This window comes from Ovis canadensis, chromosome 7 (genome assembly GCF_042477335.2).
Source record: "Ovis canadensis isolate MfBH-ARS-UI-01 breed Bighorn chromosome 7, ARS-UI_OviCan_v2, whole genome shotgun sequence".
In the NCBI taxonomy this organism is placed as follows: Eukaryota; Metazoa; Chordata; class Mammalia; order Artiodactyla; family Bovidae; genus Ovis; species Ovis canadensis.
The window spans coordinates 41426046-41446656 of NC_091251.1; the positions used below are offsets into that span (position 1 = coordinate 41426046).

Consider the following 20611-nt stretch of genomic DNA (forward strand, 5'->3'; position numbering starts at 1 on the left):
TAATGCTCAACATTCCCCAAGCCGGGCTTCAGCAATACATGAACCATGAACTTCTAGATGTTCAGGCTGGTTTTAGGAAAGGCAGAGGAACCAGAGATCAAACTGCCAACATCCGCTGGATCATGGAAAAAGCAAGAGAGTTCCAGGAAAACATCTATTTCTGCTTTATTGACTATGCCAAAGCCTTTGACTATGTGGATCACAATAAATCATGGAAAATTCTGAAAGAGATGGGAATACCAGACCACCTGACCTGCCTCTTGAGAAACCTATATGCAGGTCAGGAAGCAACAGTTAGAACTGGACATGGAACAACAGACTGGTTCCAAATAGCAAAAGGAGTATGTCAAGGCTGTATATTGTCACCCTGCTTATTTAACTTCTATGCAGAGTACATCATGAGAAATGTTGGGCTGGAAGAAGCACAAGCTGGAATCAAGATGGCTGGGAGAAATATCAATAACCTCAGACATGCAGATGACACCACCCTTATGGCAGAAAGTGAAGAGGAACTAAAGAGCCTCTTGATGAAAGTGAAAGTGGAGAGTGAAAAAGTTGGCTTAAAGCTCAACATTCAGAAAACGAAGATCATGGCATCTGGTCCCATCACTTCATGGGAAATAGATGGGGAAACAGTGGAAACAGTGTCAGACTTTATTTTTAGGGACTCTAAAATCACTGTAGATGGTGACTGGAGCCATGAAATTAAAAGACACTTACTCCTTGGAAGGAAAGTTATGAGCAACCTAGATAGCATATTCAAAAGCAGAGACATTACTTTGCCCACTAAGATACGTCTAGTCAAGACTATGGTTTTTTCTGTGGTCATGTATGGATGTGAGAGTTGGACTGTGAAGAAAGCTGAGTGCTGAAGGACTGATGCTTTTGAACCGTGGTGTTGGAGAAGACTCTTGAGAGTCCCTTGGAGTGCAAGGAGATCCAATCAGTCCATTCTAAAGGAAGTCAGTCCTGGGTGTTCATTGGAAGGACTGATGCTAAAGCGGAAACTCCAATACTTTGGCTACCTCATGTGAAGAGCTGATTCATTAAAAAAGACTCTGATGCTGGGAGGGATTGGGGGCAGGAGGAGAAGGGGACAACAGAGGATGAGATGGCTGGATGGCATCACCAACTTGATGGACATGAGTTTGAGTAGACTCTGGGAGTTGGTGATGGACAGGGAGGCCTTGCATACTGCAATTCATGGGGTCGTAAAGAGGAGGACATGACTGAGCAACTGAACTGAATATGCCAGGAACATAGCTGGACACCAGAGATATAAAAGTGTACAGCACTGAGATTGTCTTTGAGGGTCTCACAGTATAGCAAGAGACAATCATATAAACAATCCAAGTAATGTACTGAGAAGTACAGCGGAGTTATAGACAAGCTGCCAAGATATAGGAATGTAAATCAGAGCTTATTTCACAGAAGGGTATGAAGCAAGAAGGAGTTCAGGAGAACAAAGAGATAAAGGCAAAGAAAAGCACAGGCAAAAATCTCAGATACAAAAAAGCAATCTCCTGGAAACCTAATTTGTTCAATATAACTTGACCCAGAAGCTTGTGTGAGAATAGCAGGATCAGACAACAGGTGGGACTGCAAAGGCCTTTTCCTAAACAGTATTTTTTGCCAGGCTAATTTGTTTGGACTTTATCTTAAACATGGGTATTTAAGGACTTAACGCAGATCATGCATGCATGCTCAGTCACTGAGTCATGTCCAACTCTTTGAAACCCTGTAGACTAGGGCTCATCAGGCTCCTCCTCCAAGGGGTTCCTTCCACCCCAGGGATTGAACCCACAACTCCTACATCTCCTGCATTGGCAGGCAGATTCTTTACCTGTGCACAAATTGGGAAGCCCATTTTTACAGATTGGCTGATAATAATGTGGTACAAAGGTTGGCAGGTACACAAGGCAATACTGAAGGCAAGTGGACCAGTTAGAAGACTTGTACAGTCTAGACAAAAAAAACTAGTTATGGTCAAAATGAAGTCAAAGGGTCAACTTCAGAGGTAACAGAAGTAATATCAAAAGGTCCTAAAGATCTAAGGATTGTGGTTGAGATGGGAGGGAACTGAGAAAGTGGAAGTCTGGTAGTGAAGCCCCAGGTTACACTCAAGTAATGGGATAAATAACAAAGCTTCTAACTAAGAGGGAAATACAGGAAAGGGAGCAAATTTGCATATAAAGATGATGAGGAAACATTGAACTTGTTGAGTTTATCATGCTTATGGGGAAGGAAATGGCAACCCACTCCAGTATTCTTGCCTGGAGAATCCCATGGATGGAGGAGCTTGGTGGGCTACAGTCCACGAGTCACAAAGAGACACGACTAAGCGACTTCACTTTCATGAGCAACTAAATATACAGGTCCTAGAGTAGAAGCTCACTGTTGTGGCTCTAATCATCAACTATTTTTTTTTTTAAACAAGCTAAGAAGGAACAGAAAGAGGGAGGGAGGAAGCCAAAAAAAGAAGGGGTGGGGAGAAAGGGAAGAAAATACTGAAAGAAGAACCATCAAGAATGGCTCTCAAGCTTGTGAGCAATTGGAACCTATTTACTTTTAGGAAAATTGTTATTCTTGAACCCCCTACAACAGTTTAGCCTCCTATCAGCAACAGCCTGCTTTATATTTGGAGATCTATTCTTCCAACACTGGGTCCTGTTCTTCTCCTAGTTCAGTTCAGCCGCTCAGTCGTGTCCAACTCTTTGCGACACCATGTATCACAGAACGCCAGGCCTCCCTGTCCATCACCAACTCGCGGAGCTCACAGACTCACATCCATCGAGTCCATGATGCCATCCAGCCATCTCATCCTCGGTCGTCCCCTTCTCCTGCCCCCAATCCCTCCCAGCATCAGAGTCTTTTCCAATGAGTCTTTTCCATGAGGTGGCCAAAGTACTGGAGCTTCAGCGTTAGCATCATTCCTTCTAAAGAAATCCCAGGGTTGATCTCCTTCAGAATGGACTGGTTGGATCTCCTTGCAGTCCAAGGGACTCTCAAGAGTCTTCTCCAACACCACAGTTCAAAAGCATCAATTCTTTGGCGCTCAGCCTTCTTCACAGTCCAACTCTCACATCCATACATGACCACAGGAAAAACCATAGCCTTGACTAGACAGACCTTAGATGGCAAAGTAATGTCTCTGCTTTTGAATATGCTATCTAGGTTGGTCATAACTTTCCTTCCAAGGAGCAAGCATCTTAATTTCATGGCTGCAGTCACCATCTGCAGTGATTTTGGAGCCCCAAAAAATAAAGTCTGACACTGTTTCTACTGTTTCCCCATCTATTTCCCATGAAGTGATGGGACCGGATGCCATGATCTTCGTTTTCTGAATGTTGAGCTTTAAGCCAGCTTTTTCACTCTCCTCTTTCACTTTCATCAAGAGGCTTTTTAGCTCTCCTCTTCACTTTCTGCCCTAAGGGTGGTGTCATCTGCATATCTGAGGTTATTGATATTTCTCCTGGCAACCTTGATTCCAGCTTGTGTTTCTTCCAGTCCAGCGTTTCTCGTGATGTACTCTGCACATAAGTTAAATAAGCAGGGTGACAATATACAGCCTGGACGTACTCCTTTTCCTATTTGGAACCAGTCTGTTGTTCCATGTCCACTTCTAACTGTTGCTTCCTGACCTGCATACAGATTTCTCAAGAGGCAGGTTAGGTGGTCTGGTATTCATCTCTCTCAGAATTTTCCACAGTTTATTGAGATCCACACATTCAAAGGCTTTGGCATAGTCAATAAAGCAGAAATAGATGTTTTTCTGGAACTCTCTTGCTTTTTCCATGATCCGGCGGATGTTGGCAATTTGATCTCTGGTTCCTCTGCCTTTTCTAAAACCAGCTTGAACATCAGGGAGTTCACGGTTCACGTATTGCTGAAGTCTGGCTTGGAGAATTTTGAGCATTACTTTACTAGCGTGTGAGATGAGTGCAATTGTGCGGTAGTTTGAGCATTCTTTTGCATTGCCTTTCTTTGGAATTGGAACGAAAACTGACCTTTTCCAGTCCTGTGGCCACTGCTGAGTTTTCCAAACTTGCTGGCATATTGAGTGCAGTACTTTCACAGCATCATCTTTCAGGATTTGAAACAGCTCAACTGGAATTCCATCACCTCCACTAGCTTTGTTCATAGCGATGCTTTCTAAGGCCCACTTGACTTCACATTCCAAGATGTCTGGCTCTAGATTAGTGATCACATCATCATGATTATAGGGTCATGAAGATCTTTTTTGTACAGTTCTTCCGTGTATTCTTGCCACCTCTTCTTAATATCTTCTGCTTCTGTTAGGTCCATACCATTTCTGTCCTTTATTGTGCCCATCTTTGCATGAAATGTTCCCTTGGTATCTCTAATTTTCTTGAAGAGATCTCTAGTCTTTCCCATTCTGTTGTTTTCCTCTATTTCTTTGCATTGATGCCTGAAGGCTTTCTTATCTCTTCTTGCTATTCTTTGGAAGTCTGCATTCAGATGCTTATATCTTTGCTTTTCTCCTTTGCTTTTTGCCTGTCTTCTTTTCACAGCTATTTGTAAGGCCTCCCCAGACAGCCATTTTGCTTTTTTGCATTTCTTTTCCATGGGGATGGTCTTGATCCCTGTCTCCTGTACAATGTCACGAACTTCATTCCATAGTTCATCAGGCACTCTATCTATCAGATCTAGACCCTTAAATCTATTTCTCACTTCCGCTGTATAATCATAAGGGATTTGATTTAGGTCATACCTGAATGGTCTCGCAGTTTTCCCTACTTTCTTCAATTTAAGTCTGAATTTGGCAATAAGGAGTTCATGATCTGAGCCACAGTCAGCTCCCAGTCTTGTTTTTGTTGACTGTATAGAGCTTCTCCATCTTTGGCTGCAAAGAATATAATCAATCTGATTTCAGTGTTGACCATCTGGTGATGTCCATGTGCAGTGTCTTCTCTTTTGTTGTTGGAAGAGGGTGTTTGCTATGACCAGTGCATTTTCTTGGCAAAACTCTTTAGTCTTTGCCCTGCTTCATTCCGCATTCCAAGGCCAAATTTGCCTGTTACTGCAGGTGTTTCTTGACTTCCTACTTTTGCATTCCAGTCCCCTATAATGAAAAGGACATCTTTTTTGGGTGTTAGTTCTGAAAGATCTTGTAGGTCTTCATAAGACTATTCAACTTCAGCTTCTTCAGCGTTACTGGTTGGGGCACAGACTTGGATAACTGTGATATTGAATGGTTTGCCTCGGAGACGAACAGAGATCATTCTATCGTTTTTGAGATTGCATCCAAGTACTGCATTTCGGACTCTTTTGTTGACCATGATGGCTACTCCATTTCTTCTGAGGGATTCCTGCCCGCAGTAGTAGATGTAATGGTCATCTGAGTTAAATTCACCCATTCCAGTCCATTTTACTTCCTCCCCTAGAACCACAGTAAATGTGGTTTCAGTAATCATGACTCAGTCTCTTGCTCCAGGACTGGCACAGGATCTAGACCTCTCGCATCAAACAAAATCATCTTCTCCCAACAACAGGTTCATGGATGATACAAGTCAAGCCACTGAATGACAATGAACCATAATTATATTTTTCTTCCAGCTATTTGAGATTACCACTTTTCCTACTAAGTATGGACTTCCCAGGTAGCACAGTGGTAAAGAACCCATCTGCCAATGCAGGAGATACAAGAGATGTAGGTTCAAACCCTGGGTTGGGAAGATCCCCAGAGCTGTACATGACTGAGTGTGTGGGCACATGTGTGTGTGTGCGCACGCACACACACACACACATACACACACACACACACACACACATATATGAGCTAGAAAGGATGTAATTACAAGCCATCTTCTGACTACAGGGGTCCAAATCGAAAATAGAATCAACAGAAAGTAAAGGCAAGAGATTAAAAACGGGTGTGTCTGTGTGTGTTTGTGTTCTGATTACATAGTTTGTATCTTGTTTCTAATCTACTTAAAGCTAACTTATCTTCAGGTCATTATCAGTAAATTCTCTTTTTATTTAAATCAGCTTGAACAAGACTTTCTGCTTCTTGTAATCAAAAGAATTTTAACCAATATAAAGAGTAAAGTAGTAATCAATGTTTTTAAAAAATATTAAATTAAAATTCATTTAAAAAAATCAGTTATTCACATCTATCAACAGTAAATATTCTATTGAAAAAAGAAAATTATGCATTTATTGTTGCATTTAAATTAAAACTATCCATTAAGTAATTTAAAATCATATTTAACATAATTAATACCAATATAAAATCCCTAATGCAAAAAAGAACATGAAAGAAGAAAAGTATTAAAGATTAGAAGAGGAAGATTGAAACTTAGGGAAGAGTATTAAATGAATTTCATTAGAATGAAATTAACACAGATTTCTGGATCAAGAGATTCCATTAAAATGAAAACAAAGTTATAAGCTCTAAAAAAACAAAGAAAACCGGTGGGGAGGCATCAACGGAGTAGGGATTTCAATTAGATTCTTGAGTCAGAAAGCAGCAGAAGAAGGAACAATGACTGATAAATCAACAGAGGAAGTTGTAACCCACAGTTTGTATAGGAGAGAAGAAAGCCAAGAAAGGAACTAAACAAGGCCACACTATCCTGAGCTCCAGGTATAACAAGGATGAAGTGTGAAGCTGGAAAAACTGTAATCTCAAAAAATAGCATCTGTTCAGCTTTCCTCTTGCCTTTTTCTTAGATATGAACAAGTAACCAAGACATTTGAGAAAAGCCTTCAACATGAAAGAGAAGAAAACATGAGAAAACAGACCCCAAAGAAAACACGAATATTTCAGAGAATGAAATGTTTAAAGACTCTAATCTGTATTTTAAGATGGATATAAGGATGTTATTAATACATCTATAGAAGGAAAAAGAGGTTGTTATTAAAAGGGAACAATCAATAAACAAGTAAAGTTCCTGATTGCTAAAATAAAAAGAAAATTTCAACAAGAAAGTAGGGTGTTTAAAAGAGAAACCTCACAGAATGTACAACAAAAAATAGAGATGGAAGATATGTGAGAAGAGACAAGAGACATGAAAATTCAAACTGGGAGGTCTAAAGTGTGATCAATTAGAGTACCAGCAAAAGAGAATGAAGAAGATCAAAGGGAGTCAATTATCAAATAATGGAAGGGCATTTTGCAGAGCCATCCTCACACTGCAATTCTATTGCCTCTGCCACTTTTTGTGTGTCAGATTAGACAGCAGGTTCTCCTCTTTCTCTATCAAAAAAAAAAAGCAGTAGCAGTTTTAGGTCTTACATCCACATATTGCTCCGTGCAGGAGAAAGACCTTATCTTTTGCCAACTGTCCATCATCTTACGTTTCATCCTATGTGGTACAATGCAGATTAATAAAACCAACCCTGACCTAATGGCTAGGGCCAGGATGCCATGCTGTGACTGGCTTTCACCTGGATTAGGATAAAAGGAAAGAGGTATGCTGCTCCTCAATAGAAAACTGTAGAAAGGATACAGGGAAGCCACTTTCAACGTCCAGTGTGCTGCTGTGACATTTCATTACATCAAACATAACGACACAATCATAAAAGACAACAGAGAAGAAACACGAGTCAGCTAAAAGGAACAAATATCACACTAGCATGAAACTTCTCATCACAAAATGCTAGAGGACCATGGAACAATGCCTTTAATGATTTGAGGAAAAGTGACCTTCATCCTAAAATATTAAATTTAATGAACATACTAATCAAATATGAGGGTAGAATAAGAACATTTGCAAACTGCAAGGACTTGAAAATAACTTCTCTAAGGAAATCTCTTATTGATGGATTCCATTGAAATCAGGGAATAAACCAAGAAAGAGGACAATATCAGATCCAGTAAGAAGCAGCTCCAGTTGAGAAAGAAAGAATAAATGATCCTCAAATATATTCTCTATAGAGTTATGGTATTTAGACATATCATGCAGGAACTATTGCATTGCTTTATGTGACTTAAAAGAAAAACACCCCAGAATTTGAAAATTACTATATTTTTAGAGAATAATACAAGTTATCTATATGCCAAACTAACCCGGATGAGAATCAAATGATATTTTAATATTAAAGAAATTTTAAAGAATAAAAGACTAGCTATATGAAAGCCAGATATTTTGCAAACAGCTTGAGATATATATATATATATGTATATATATATATATATATATATATATATACACACACCCCTGTCATAATCACCTGACAATCCATAAGACATAAAGGCTTATTCCACTTCTATTAGCTTTCATGACTTCTATAAAATGTTGATAGTTAGGAAATCTTTAATTCTGCAAATTCTTCCAAGTCTTTCCTACTTCTTTTAAGCAATTAGTCAATTAAATTCTTTGTAAAAAACAAACATCTCCTATTCAAATATTAGCTCTAACATCTGGGGGTAAAAAGAGTTAACAATAACAAAAGTCTGACATACATGTGAAAGTCACAAAACTACAACCTGTTATAAATAAATGTTTAAAGTGAAAATGAATCTAAATGCTTTCAATTCTTCATTAATATTCAAAGGATTTAAAAAATGCAATTCCATCTTTTTCTTGGAACAAGGGAAGACGAACTTGAAGAATTATAGCTCTTCTCAACTCGTTTTTTCCCATAATTACTCAATTATTCATTAGAATATGTAAGACTGCTATTGGAATCTTTGCACCAGTGTTTCATAAATGGATTTAACTATAAAAGCCTGGTTATACAATCTCTTCCATAAAAGCAGTATATTTCTGATATTTATGTCCTTAAAATATCCTATAGTAAAATTAATATTTTTGCACAGGAAAAGAAGGAACTATTTAGTCCCAGACAACTTGATAACATCTCTTTCAGCTATAGTTATAATTATCATGTACGAACTTCCAAAGCAGAAGTTGTCAAGATTTAACATTAACATTAATTTATGTCATAACTGACGGTTACTATAAAGATAATGGCAAAGCATCCATTTCTCCAAAGACAAAATATATCAAAAGGGAAATTTCTTCTTAATTACTACTAATCAGCCCATTTTTAATTAAATTGATTAGTAATTTATTATCTTTCCCTTTCTCGGAAGGGTGTTATTTTCACAGTTTCTCCAAAGTTATCAGTTATCAGTGGTTTTTAAGCAACCTAATTACCTGTAGTATTGAGTCCTACCATTTTGTAATGTTGGCTTATGCTACAAACTTAATACCTAGTTTCTTTGTACCCTGAGGAAGAATTTTGAGAATGAAGAATTTGCACTCAGTATTCCACACCTCAAAGTGAACATTGTCAAAGTCTTAGTGGTTCAAATGGAGAGAGGCGAAATTTCTTTTATGCCTTCTCTGTTGTTTGACAGGACTTTCCAGTTGGTTCAGTGGTAAGAAATCCACCTGCCAACCCAGGAGACACAGGAGACGTGGGTTTTTTCCCTGAGTTGGGAAGATCCCTTGGAAGAGGAAATGGCAACCCACTCCAGTATTCCTGCCTGGAAAATTGCATAGACAGAGGAGCCTGGTGGGCTACGGTCCATAGGGTCACAAAGAATTAGACATGATGATAATCAAAATAGTTGTTATTAGCATGTATATTCCTAAAAGGAAGAAATCAGGTCCCTGCGATTTCCTTTGAAAAGTATTTACCTTTTATGCTACCCATATCCAAACAGCAATTTTTTTTTCTAAATAGTAAATTATAGAACCATTCTTTCCCTTTCAGTTTTGGTTTTTAAAGGCTAAATAAAAATAAGAATTTTCTGTGTTGGAGAAGACTCAAGAGTCTCCTGGACTGCAAGGAGATCAAACCAGTTAACCCTAAAGGAAATCAGTCTTAAATATTCATTGGAAGGACATGCTGAAGCTGAAGCTTCAATATTTTGGCCACCTGATACAAAGAATGGACTCACTGGCAAAGATTCTGATGCTGGGAAAGATTGAAGGCAGGAGGAGAAGGGGATAACTGAGGATGAGATGGTTGGATGGCATCACCAACTCGATGGACATGATTTTGAGCAAGCTTTGGGAGTTAGTGATGGACAGGGAAGCCTGGCGTGTTGCAGTCCCTGGGGTCACAAAGAGTCAGACACCACTGAGCAACTAAACTGAACTAAACTGATGTAGAAAATAAGAGATATTTTCAAAGTTAAAAGAAATGAAGAGTTTCATATATTTTTAAAATCAAAATTCTTAGCTAATATTAGGCTCTGATCAGCATCAAATCTGAAGTACAGCACTAAAGTAGCTATTTGAGACTACCAAATTTTTTCATGACAGGGGTTCATAACATAACTTCTGAAAAGCTAAACTTCTCTAAAGAATGAGAAAATAAAATGCAATGTCCCTTGGTACAAGAAGGGACAGAAATTTTCTTTCCTTTGTAAAAAAATAAGACATCAAGGAAATATTTGGTTTAAATTCTCTATTTTACTAGCTACACCTTATATGAATTGCCTGTAGTTGACTGGATAAAATTCATATTTAAGAGTACTGAACTGTATTAAAATAGTTGACTATATTAAGAATAAAAAGATGACTGCTTAATATAAAAGGATATCTATTAATTAACATTTACTATGTATAGCACCTAGTAGATAAGTCCCATACTTTCTCTCCTCAATCTTCCATCCAGAGAAATTAAGAATGAATGCACAATTGCTGCAAAGTCTTATATTCAGAAACTTAAGTATTTAATTTATAAACCTCTTTCACGAACTTAAAGTAAGGCCCAGTCTCTCTTTCGTTAGGTCTACTGAAATTTCACCAAAGCAGCAAGGTCTTTCTGGACCACTCACTGCCATCACTCTTCATCACCTTGACTCCGCTTCATCTTTCTTCACAGTACTCTTCACCACCACGCATATAATTTATTTGTTTGCTTACTGACCTGTCTCCTACAGAAAAGTAAGCTCCAACAAAACAAGACTTTTTCTATTTGTTCATTGTCCTATCCCCGGTGCCTAGAACTACATATAACAAGACAGTCAAAAAACTATTTGCTAAAAACATGATTGAAAATTCATCAGCTCCAAAATCCTAAGGAAAACTTGGGTAAATATCAATTATCGGCACCAGACTATACCAAAAATTCTATTTTTAAACAATATTTAATATAAAGGCATAGTAACAGTTTTCTAACTGAAAAGACAAAATAGCTTTTCAAAGAATAGTTGGGCGTCTTGGAGTTATAAAATATTTATTACTAAATAATTCAGTAAATATAATTTACTAAATTACACACTAAACTCAGTAAATGTAATTAGTCGCTCTGCATACCTTAACAAGTTTCAAAAGCTCATAGAGATCTTCAACTTCATCACCTTCACATTTGGTGTACACTGGTCCCGTATCCATGCTCTTTCCCCTTATGGTACGGCGATAGAGGGGAAGAGCCATCGCTTCTGCATACAGATCAATGGCATGATGACCCACTGTCTGATACATGTAGCTATCCAGTTCATCTGACCCCTCTGCAACAGATAAAGGGAAATAATCAAACAGAATCAAAGACAGCGGGTTTGAAAGTCCACCTGAGTTTCACTGCCTAGAGAGCAGTCAATACAACTTGATTCCAAAAACATCAATAAGAACAAAAATATTCAAAACAGATGAATCACCTGAACCTTTTTAGTGATACAAATGAACTTAGAAATATACTGGAATAGGCTTTTTGATTTCTTTACTCTATTTTTTAGAAAAAAAGAATCATGAAAATACATAAAGATTATTTGTAAAGATAGTCGTCACAGCATTTTTTATAATATCAATAGATTAAAATTATAGTATATTCACATAATACTATGCAGCTATTAATATAATTTTGAAGAAGAGTATTTTCTAAAGTGTGTTCTGCAGAATAGAAATCCCATGAGATATTATTAGGTACTGGATGAAAAAAAAAAGGATTCCGTGGGCAAATGAATTTATATAAGAAATGAGGATAAACCATATTAAATAGGTGTTTTAACTGCAATTCTTCCTAGGCTAAGCAGCTTTAAGATGCTCTAACAAGGCGAGAGTGTATGAATTATCTCTCAAATTTATCTATCTATATAACACTTACATTTTTATAGGGTATTTATGTTGCAAACACAATATCTAGAAATGCTATGGTAAATAATAATGACAAGGAAGGTGTTAAAAAATATTTTTAAGCTTTTAAAAAGTTACAAAACAATGTTTGACATATATGTGTGTACCTGTGTGTATCTGTGTATATATGCATATATGCCAAGCAGATCTAGGCTTTCCACTGAATGTGAAAGTATTTCATCAAAAGGCATGAAAAATTATATCGTAAGGGCCTTCAATAATCAAAATCGCCACAGTATGCCATCAGATTTTGGCTCACACAACAGATTGCTATCCATGTACTCATATTATTATTGTAAATCTGTTTAGCCCTGATTTCAGTAGGAAGGAGAGCTATAGCCAAAGTAACCTAAAAGCCTCTTAGATTACCTTCATCTCAAATTTAAACTAGATCTTTAAATGTATTCGCTTTAAAGACAATTAATACAATCGAATTAATATATTTAAATAACTTTCAGTTTCTCAGCCAGAAACTTCCTGATGTTAGCAAAATAATTACAACATTTTACTGAATTCAAAAACCTAGAAGACAATTTTCCTTTAAGGCTCCATTTAGTCCCAACCACAACGTAACTTTTATTAATGGAAGCTAGATAACAATAATAGTATGAGATCAAATAAAACCAAAAGGCTCCACTGTTGCCTGAAGCACCTCAATTAACATGCCACAAAAGTTCCTACTACAAATTTAAAGAGATAGCTTTGTGAATTTTATGACAAGTTCACATTTATCCCCATTATGGGGATAAACTCTTTTCCAGACTACCCACTGAAAACTCAGTGCTATGATTTAGTTTAACCAACTTTATACTGGAGTCATCTCTACCAGTCATTCCTCATTAAGATTCCTTTTACATGTTTAGGGGGAGAAAAAAAAGCCAGTCAACGAATCATTCAATAATCATCAACATCCTGTTGATTTTAAATCAAGATTAGCTAAACTCTATCCACCAACCCATAGCCATCTATTTGCTTCCATTATAATAAGAGTGCAGCTGATTTCCTCAAGCTTTTAGTTTACAATATTCCAATTCCATTTACTACTAAATTCTTTCTAACAATATTCTAGGGTTTCCCTAGTGGCTCAGCTGGTAAAGAATCCACCTGCAATGCAGGAGAACCAGGTTTGATCCTTGGGTTGGGATGATACTCTGGAGAAGGGAAAGGCAACCCCCAGTATTCTTGCCTGGAGAATCCCATGGACAGAGAAGCCTTCCACTAAGGGGCATAATTGAAAGATATACTTTGCCTGTCATCTTACCCACCTTGCTAGTGAACCTTAAGCACAAGGAAGATTATAAAGATGATTCAAAGCAGGATTTTTCAACTTTATAGTGGTTCAAAAGCAATACACATTAAATAAAAATTGTACCTCAAATTTTGAATTGTCATCTTTTCCCAGACTAGTGATACATGATCCATTCTCTCTGTGATACTGGGCAGCAGCAGTAGATAGCCACAACTCCCAGGCAACCACATGATCAAGACGGCAAACAACTAATATACTTAAGAACCATTCTATTTTTCACTTCCACACACTACAGAATTCAATAAACTACATAAGATATTCAACACTTTATTATAAAAGAAGCTTTGTGTTAGATGATTTTGCCCTACTGTAGGCTAATATAAGTGTTCTAAGCAGAGTTAAGGTAGGCTAGGCTAAGTTATCATGATCAGTAGGTTGGGTGTATTAAATGAATTTCTGACAGAATATTTTCAACTAATGTAAGTCAAAATCTGTACATCAGTGATTCAGTACAAGGGAACTATAACTATTCATGTAGAAAAGTTGAAGACAAGATAAAAATTCCATGGAGTGAAATTACATCATGTATGTATTATATAAACAATCTTCTTTTTAAATACCAACACCTCTAAAGATAGAAAGCTTAAAAAACTTACTTGCCTGACTGGCCACAAAGGATAAGAAAATTCTTTCCTGAAGTAACAGAATACAACCTGCAAGGAAATTCTGCTGCTTCTTTTATAATACAGACATTGTAGTATAGTTCCCATTCACCCTTAAATAATTTTCTCTTCATTATTTAAAGTCAGAAATAGGAGGTCACTTTCTAAACATCCAGAGAAGGCAATGGCAACCCACTCCAGTACTCTTGCCTGGAAAAACCTGTGGACGGAGGAGCCTGGTAGGCTGCAGTCCATGGGGTCGCTAGGAGTCGGACACGACTGAGCGACTTCACTTTCCCTTCCCTTTCTAAACATACTACTTTGAAAATGCTATTATTATTAATCATCAGAAACCCATACAAAATCCTAAAGTGTATGTTTACACCTGACCCTCCACAGGACCTTCACAGGACCTGTTCTACTTCCTCGTATAAAATATTTCTAATCTTTATACTCCCACTTTACTTCAAGCATTACTTGGCTCTTAATCAGAGAAAGAAAGAAAACTTATAACTGCTTGCCTTGCAGGGTTAACTCTAGTTAGTTCATTATTCATTCATCAATCAATAAACCTTGAGTGAATGCCTATCAGGGGCACAGAGTTTTCCCAAGTGCTGAGGAACAATTAAAGGAATATAGAAGATATGACTCCTCCTCTCAAGAAGTTTACAAAAAATCTATTTGGGCATTAAAAAAAATAGAAAACAACTCTAAAATGATATAAAAATAAAAATTCAATAGGCTGGCAGCCCTGAAGAAAGAACAAAGGAAGGAAGAAAAATATCTAGTGCAAGATTCAGATTTTACTGGCTTCCCTGGTAGCTCAGAGGGTAAAGAATCTGCTCGCAACCCAGGTTCAATCCCTGGATCAGGAAGATCCTCTGGAGAAGAGAATGGCTACCCACTCCAGTATTTTTGCCTGGAGAATTCCATGGACAGAGGAGCCTGGTGGGCTACAATCCAAAGTTTTGCAAAGAGTCAGACATAACTAAGCGACTAACACTCTTTTACTTACTCACTCAGATTAAACTAAATTTGTTGGGGACCTACTTCACACCAGGAATTATTAGTGTTTTTGCATATAACACTCATTTAATTAAACCTAAAATAACAGTAGAGGAAAAGCATGGAATCTTAAAAGAAGCTGAGTAAAGGGAATGATAAAAAGATCTTAGTAGAAAAGCAGTAAGAGTTAGACAAGTTTAATCTTCCTCTATTACATTTTAACAGTTAATATTTATGGTTGCATGAGTATAATAAAAGAGTATGAAAAGCAAATCAATGAATATTTTTCTTTTATTTAAAAGTCTGATTGGGAAAATATATATATAATTATGATTATGTGTAGTGATAGATGTAAAGTCAACTTATTATTTATATATATATTATATATATATATAAAATCACTGTTATACACATAAAATGAATACAGTATTATATATCAACTGTATCTCAATTTAAAAAAAAAAGATTTTGTTGGTTGAACTTTACTCCCAAATACTTGGGGTAAAGTCCTAACATCTAATACCTCAAAATGTTACCTTGTTTGGGAATAGAGTCATTGAAGATATAATTAGTTAAAATGAAGTCATTAGAGTGAGCCCTTCACCAAATATGACTGGTGTCCATATTAAAAGAGGAAATTTGGATACCATGGACACAGAGGAAAAAAAAATACCTAAGTGGAGAAATTTCACTGGAGAAAAACTGAAAAAAGTAGCTAAAATAAGGTCTGTGGATTATTTGTAGGTGTCCTTATTACCATAGATGCATAAAAAGTGGAAATGTATTGTTCAATGGCTTTCTCAAGTATCACACATTTAGTTTACAACTAAGATGGCTAAACTGAATGCTTTTAATGACAAAATTTACATATTATCATTTATTCATTTATGTCTTACTTTCCAAGCTCCAAAGAGTTGTATGCTATTTACCCGTGCATTGCCAACAACACTTGGAAAATTGTTGTAATGGAACAACAGTGCACTCTGAAGTAAGAGGATTCAAGTATCAGCTCTACAAGTTTGTATTAGCTATTTCACCTTGGAAAAAATTGTAAAACTCTAAGCTTCAGTATCTTTGCCTAGGAGTAACTTTCTAGGAGTTCTTAGGAGGATTAAATATTACATAATTGAAAACACTTTGCGCAGAATGTAGCAACTGCTGCTGCTGCTAAGTCGCTTCAGTCGTGTCAGACTCTGTGCGACCCCAGAGACAGCCCCACCAGGCTCCCCCATCCCGGAGATTCTCCAGGCAAGAACACTGGAGTGGGTTGCCATTTCTTTCTCCAATGCAAGTGAAAGCGAATGTAGCATCTAAACAGTGCTAAAAATATAAGAGTTCCCATTAATTGTTTGCATATTGCGTACAAGAGAATGCAATTATGAGGCTGGAGTTTCAGTCATTTAGAGAACTTTCCAATACATGTATACACTTACCTTGGTTTTCAGCAGGTCTTAGATTTGCTAAAGCAACAATCTGATGCCCAGCAGCAACGCACTGCATCATATTATAACAGCTGTCCTTCCCACCACTAAAAAAATAAATAGATAAGGAGACAAATAAATATCAGGTTACTGTTATTAAACATAGATTCATTATACATCAAAACAGAACACATTATTTTTTTCAGCTTTTCAGAATATGAGAGACTTATTTTGTATTAGAATGTGTAATTTCCACAGCATATGCAACTGATCAAAGGAAACTGAATATCTAAAGTCGTTACTCACAAGGGCTTATAAAATTATATGCCATCATAACAAAGATTATGCTAAAATGGTAACTCTTTGGTTTTTGATAGCTGTTTTGCTTTAAAATATAAAGTGTTTTGCAAATAAAAAATGATTTAATTTTACATTCCAGTTAAACACATTATATATACTGCTCAGATGAAATTTTTTATGAAAAAGTACAAAAAGTACCTGTTCTTTCCCACTTTGAGAATGCTAATGATGGTCACCAGCACCAATTAAAGGATCAAATTAAAAATCTGAGATGCAGTCAAATGACAAAGTTTGACATACTTGGCGGGTTCAAATTCTGTAGAGGTTGAAATTGAAATGCTGAATTACACTGATAAAGTTAAACATCAGTACTGTAAGAACTTCAGCTTTCAACCATCACCACATACGATGGCAGGATAAGGCTTGAGTCATAAATCTAATAAACAAATTGACAGGAACTTCTAAATTCTGGTACCAAATCCACCTAAGGCAAATCACTTACTCAAGACCAGTGTTAGTTCATCTTTAACAAAGTTGAATTGCAACCATTATACTATTTTGGTTAAATACTCTACTGTTCCTCTCTATGCATGTTTCGTCTTTTAAAAAAAATCATTGTCTCTCTTCCTTTGTTTTATTCCTGTTTCCTTTCATATATATCCAAAATCAGAACTTGGCCTTTTATTTTAAAATATGCTAAGACCTAAAATATGATTTTAAAACAGTATTTCCCAAATTGTGCCCTGTAGGTAGCCGTTCCCTTCTCCAGGGGATTTTCCCAACCCAAGGATCAAACCCAGGTCTCCCACATTGCAGGTGGATTCTTTACCAGCTGAGCCACTAGGGAAGCCCAAGAATACTGGAGTGGGTAGATGATCCTTTCTCCAGCAGATATTTCCAAACTAGGAATCCAACAGGGATCTCCTGCATTGCAGGTGGATTCTTTACCAGCTGAGCTACATGGGAAGACCCTGTGGGACAACAGTGTCCAACAAATGCTCTAAGAACATAAGCTTTTCAAGGTCAAATTAAGTTTAGAAAAGGCTGAGTCCCTTACTCACTTCTTAGAACATCACAAAATACATAACATATGTTAGGGGAGACATTCTACAGAAGATCAGAATTTTAGTTCCCAATTCTGGAATACTAAGCTAAGTTACTCATTGTGCTTGGGTTTATATGCTTTGTTATAAAATTAGAGAATGGCCTAACTAATCTTCAAGGTGCCATTCAACTGTAAAATTAAATGACTCAATCTTTTGTATATTAGGAAAATAATGTTCTTCACGGTCTAAAGATACGTAAGAATCTTGGTTTCACTTATTCCCTAGAATGCACACACATATCTCATCTCTTAGTGCACCCACATACACACACTAAACATACTTATTACAAGTAGAGTCACAGTATTAAATTCAAATCTAAATACATTCAAGTGTATGTGCATACAAATATATATATGTATTATGTATGCATTCACAATTATATTGGAGAAGGAAATGGCAACCCACTCCAGTACTCTTGCCTGAAAATCCCATGGACGAAGGAGCCTGGTAGGTTACAGTCCATGGAGTGGCAAAGAGTCAGACACGACTGAGCGACTTCACTTCACTCACTTCATACTTTATCACTGGAGAAGGAAATGGCAACCCACTCCAATATTCTTGCCTGGAGAATCCCATGGACAGAGGAGCCTGGCGGGCCATGGTCCATTGGGTCGCAGAGAGTTGGACACAACTGAAGTGACTAAGCACGCATGCACTCACATTTGTATGTACATATTATGTTCTGTACTCCAACTTATAGCATATCTTCCAACACTTATACAGATCTTACATTTTAGCAACAATTTTCCAACATTGCTTCTTTTAAAAAGTAATTAGCTTATTACAAAAGTAAAATATGCACACAATAGAGTATTTAGTGTAATAAATTATACCAATTTTCTTCTCTCTTTCCCTCCAACATTTCTGAGACTGTAGCTAAGTGTCCTACTTGAATGGTTAAACTTTTGGTAAACTGCATGTGGATGTGAATTACTCATTTCCTGGACTGCTTTTTATTCTTACTGATCTATATCAACTGAAGCTCATTCATAATGGTGAAAGCTTAATCATTGAGTTTACAGAAGAAATTCACTGTATAAAAATAATTATTTTGGCACTATAGTTCTTAGTATCTTAACAATGGCACTGAAGTAAAAGATGTTATATTGAGAGTTCTTAATGGGTCACACTGTTTTCAGCCAGTATTAATTTCCTAAGGTACTGAACAAAGATTTTCATGAAATCTTCCAGGTTGCATGGTTGCGTGCAACTCACTCTACATCGATCCAATTCTCATCAAACAAACGTTCAAACAGTTTAAATTCCCTTTTGCATGTTGTTACTTTGTTCCCTTTTGTTTCAGTCCATAGAACGAGGATGGAGGCATTTAAGCTGACCAGGCTTTGGTCGTCATAGACACCTAAACATGATGGGTTACTACAGACTTCAAACTCTTTTTGGAATGTGGAGTATGTTACCATAAAGTCACTTTTCTAAACGCAATGAGTCTCCAAAGCAATGGCAGCTGGATCTAGGATAAAACAGGATAATTCCATCTCTATCCTTGACACCAAGGTAAAGAACATCCTCGTCAGAAGCAATTCTGTCATTACTGGGTTGCAGAAGAGGGAGACGTGGTCTTTTGTGAGAGGGGGCGGGGCTGGTAGCAACCTAGGGAATAAGGCTGGGCCGGAGGACCCGCAGAAAGATAGGATCCTGAGAAGAAAACGAAGAGAAAAGGGCAGGGGGGCACTAAGTGGCGTCAAGTACTGCCTCTCAAACTCCACAGCCTATTACAGCTTTTGAGAATCCGACCCAGGTCCAAGTCAGACTAACTAAACGCTGTGGCGGTGAGTGCCAGGCATCAGTAGTTTAAAACGTAAATCCAATCTGAACCTAAGTCTGGAGCCCAGACGACCAGAGAGGCGGCGATGGGCAGACAGGAGTGCCAGCCCCGGACCTGGGACCCGAAGGCTCCGCCTCTTCCTGCGGCCAGGAGGAGCAGCCGAGCCCGCGACGAGCGGCTCCTGCACGGACACCGCCCGATCGGCGGCGGCGGCGGTGGCAGCTCCCGCCCGGTCAGTCGGAAAGGACTAGAAGCTGACAGGGAAGAGGAAGGCAGCGTGGACGCCGCGTTACCTGATCAGAGCTGCGACCCTCATGCTGGGCGCAGTGCGCGTGCGTGCGGCGAGCGCGGGTGGGAGCTGGGAAGTCGCCGCAGTCGCTCCCGCCCCCGCCGTGACGTGCCCGGGGCCTCAAGCGCCTGTTCGCTCCGTCGCCTGTCAGGCAACCGGCGCTGCCGCCGCTGCGGCGGCCGGAGGGATACCTGGGCGCGGAGCACGCGTCACTTGGAGCCTAGTCCGTGAGTCACGGATGTCGCGTCCCCGGAAAGAACGCTGTTTAGGCACGGCCTAACCACCTAAGTAAGGGCACTGAAGCTGCCTGGGAAGGTCAAGGCCCGCATCGCAGAGCTGCGCTCGGGGGCACTGGATTTGTTTGGGTAGGAAAATGTTCGAAGTCACCTACGCTACCAATCGAAACCCCTGTGGACGTACAAAGGGAGAGTACGTTGGTCTTTACTAACTCAACCACCCACCTAAAAGAACCGAACCCTTCAGTTTTTTAGGTTTGATCTCCTCAATACCTCAAACTTCCTTCTGGAGCTATTCCCAGGACCGCTAGGCCCTCTTTGGTTTGGTCACTCTGTAATAAAGAAGCTAGGAAGCCCATTAAGGCTTGATTACCAAGACCAGCAGCCTTGCAGAAGGAAATTCTAGCTTCTAAACTTTTTAACCAGATATTCTCTGAATGCCTTTCGGGTATCTGGTTCTGTTTCAGGCTCTTGAGTTTCAGGAAGGGGGCTCCTGTCCAG

At 38.2% G+C, this 20611-nt stretch overlaps 1 protein-coding gene and 1 long non-coding RNA gene across 7 annotated transcripts in view; one reads left to right on the forward strand and one right to left on the reverse strand.

Moving 5' to 3' along the window:
• DPH6 (diphthamine biosynthesis 6) overlaps positions 1 to 20125 on the reverse strand; it is a 192772-nt gene extending 172647 nt beyond the window's left edge. Inside the window, exons 1-3 of the mRNA XM_069595985.1 lie at positions 19879 to 20125; positions 16406 to 16500; positions 11241 to 11434 (exon numbers count right to left, since the gene is read on the reverse strand). Coding sequence (XP_069452086.1) covers positions 11241 to 11434; positions 16406 to 16500; positions 19879 to 19901 — 312 coding nt within the window. The 5' untranslated portion in view covers positions 19902 to 20125. The remainder of the gene's footprint in view (positions 1 to 11240; positions 11435 to 16405; positions 16501 to 19878) is intronic.
• LOC138443485 (uncharacterized) overlaps positions 19728 to 20611 on the forward strand; it is a 443619-nt gene continuing 442735 nt past the window's right edge. For all 6 annotated transcript variants that reach the window (XR_011258170.1, XR_011258173.1, XR_011258171.1 and 3 more), the window contains exon 1: positions 19728 to 20239. This is a non-coding gene — a long non-coding RNA (uncharacterized lncRNA). The remainder of the gene's footprint in view (positions 20240 to 20611) is intronic.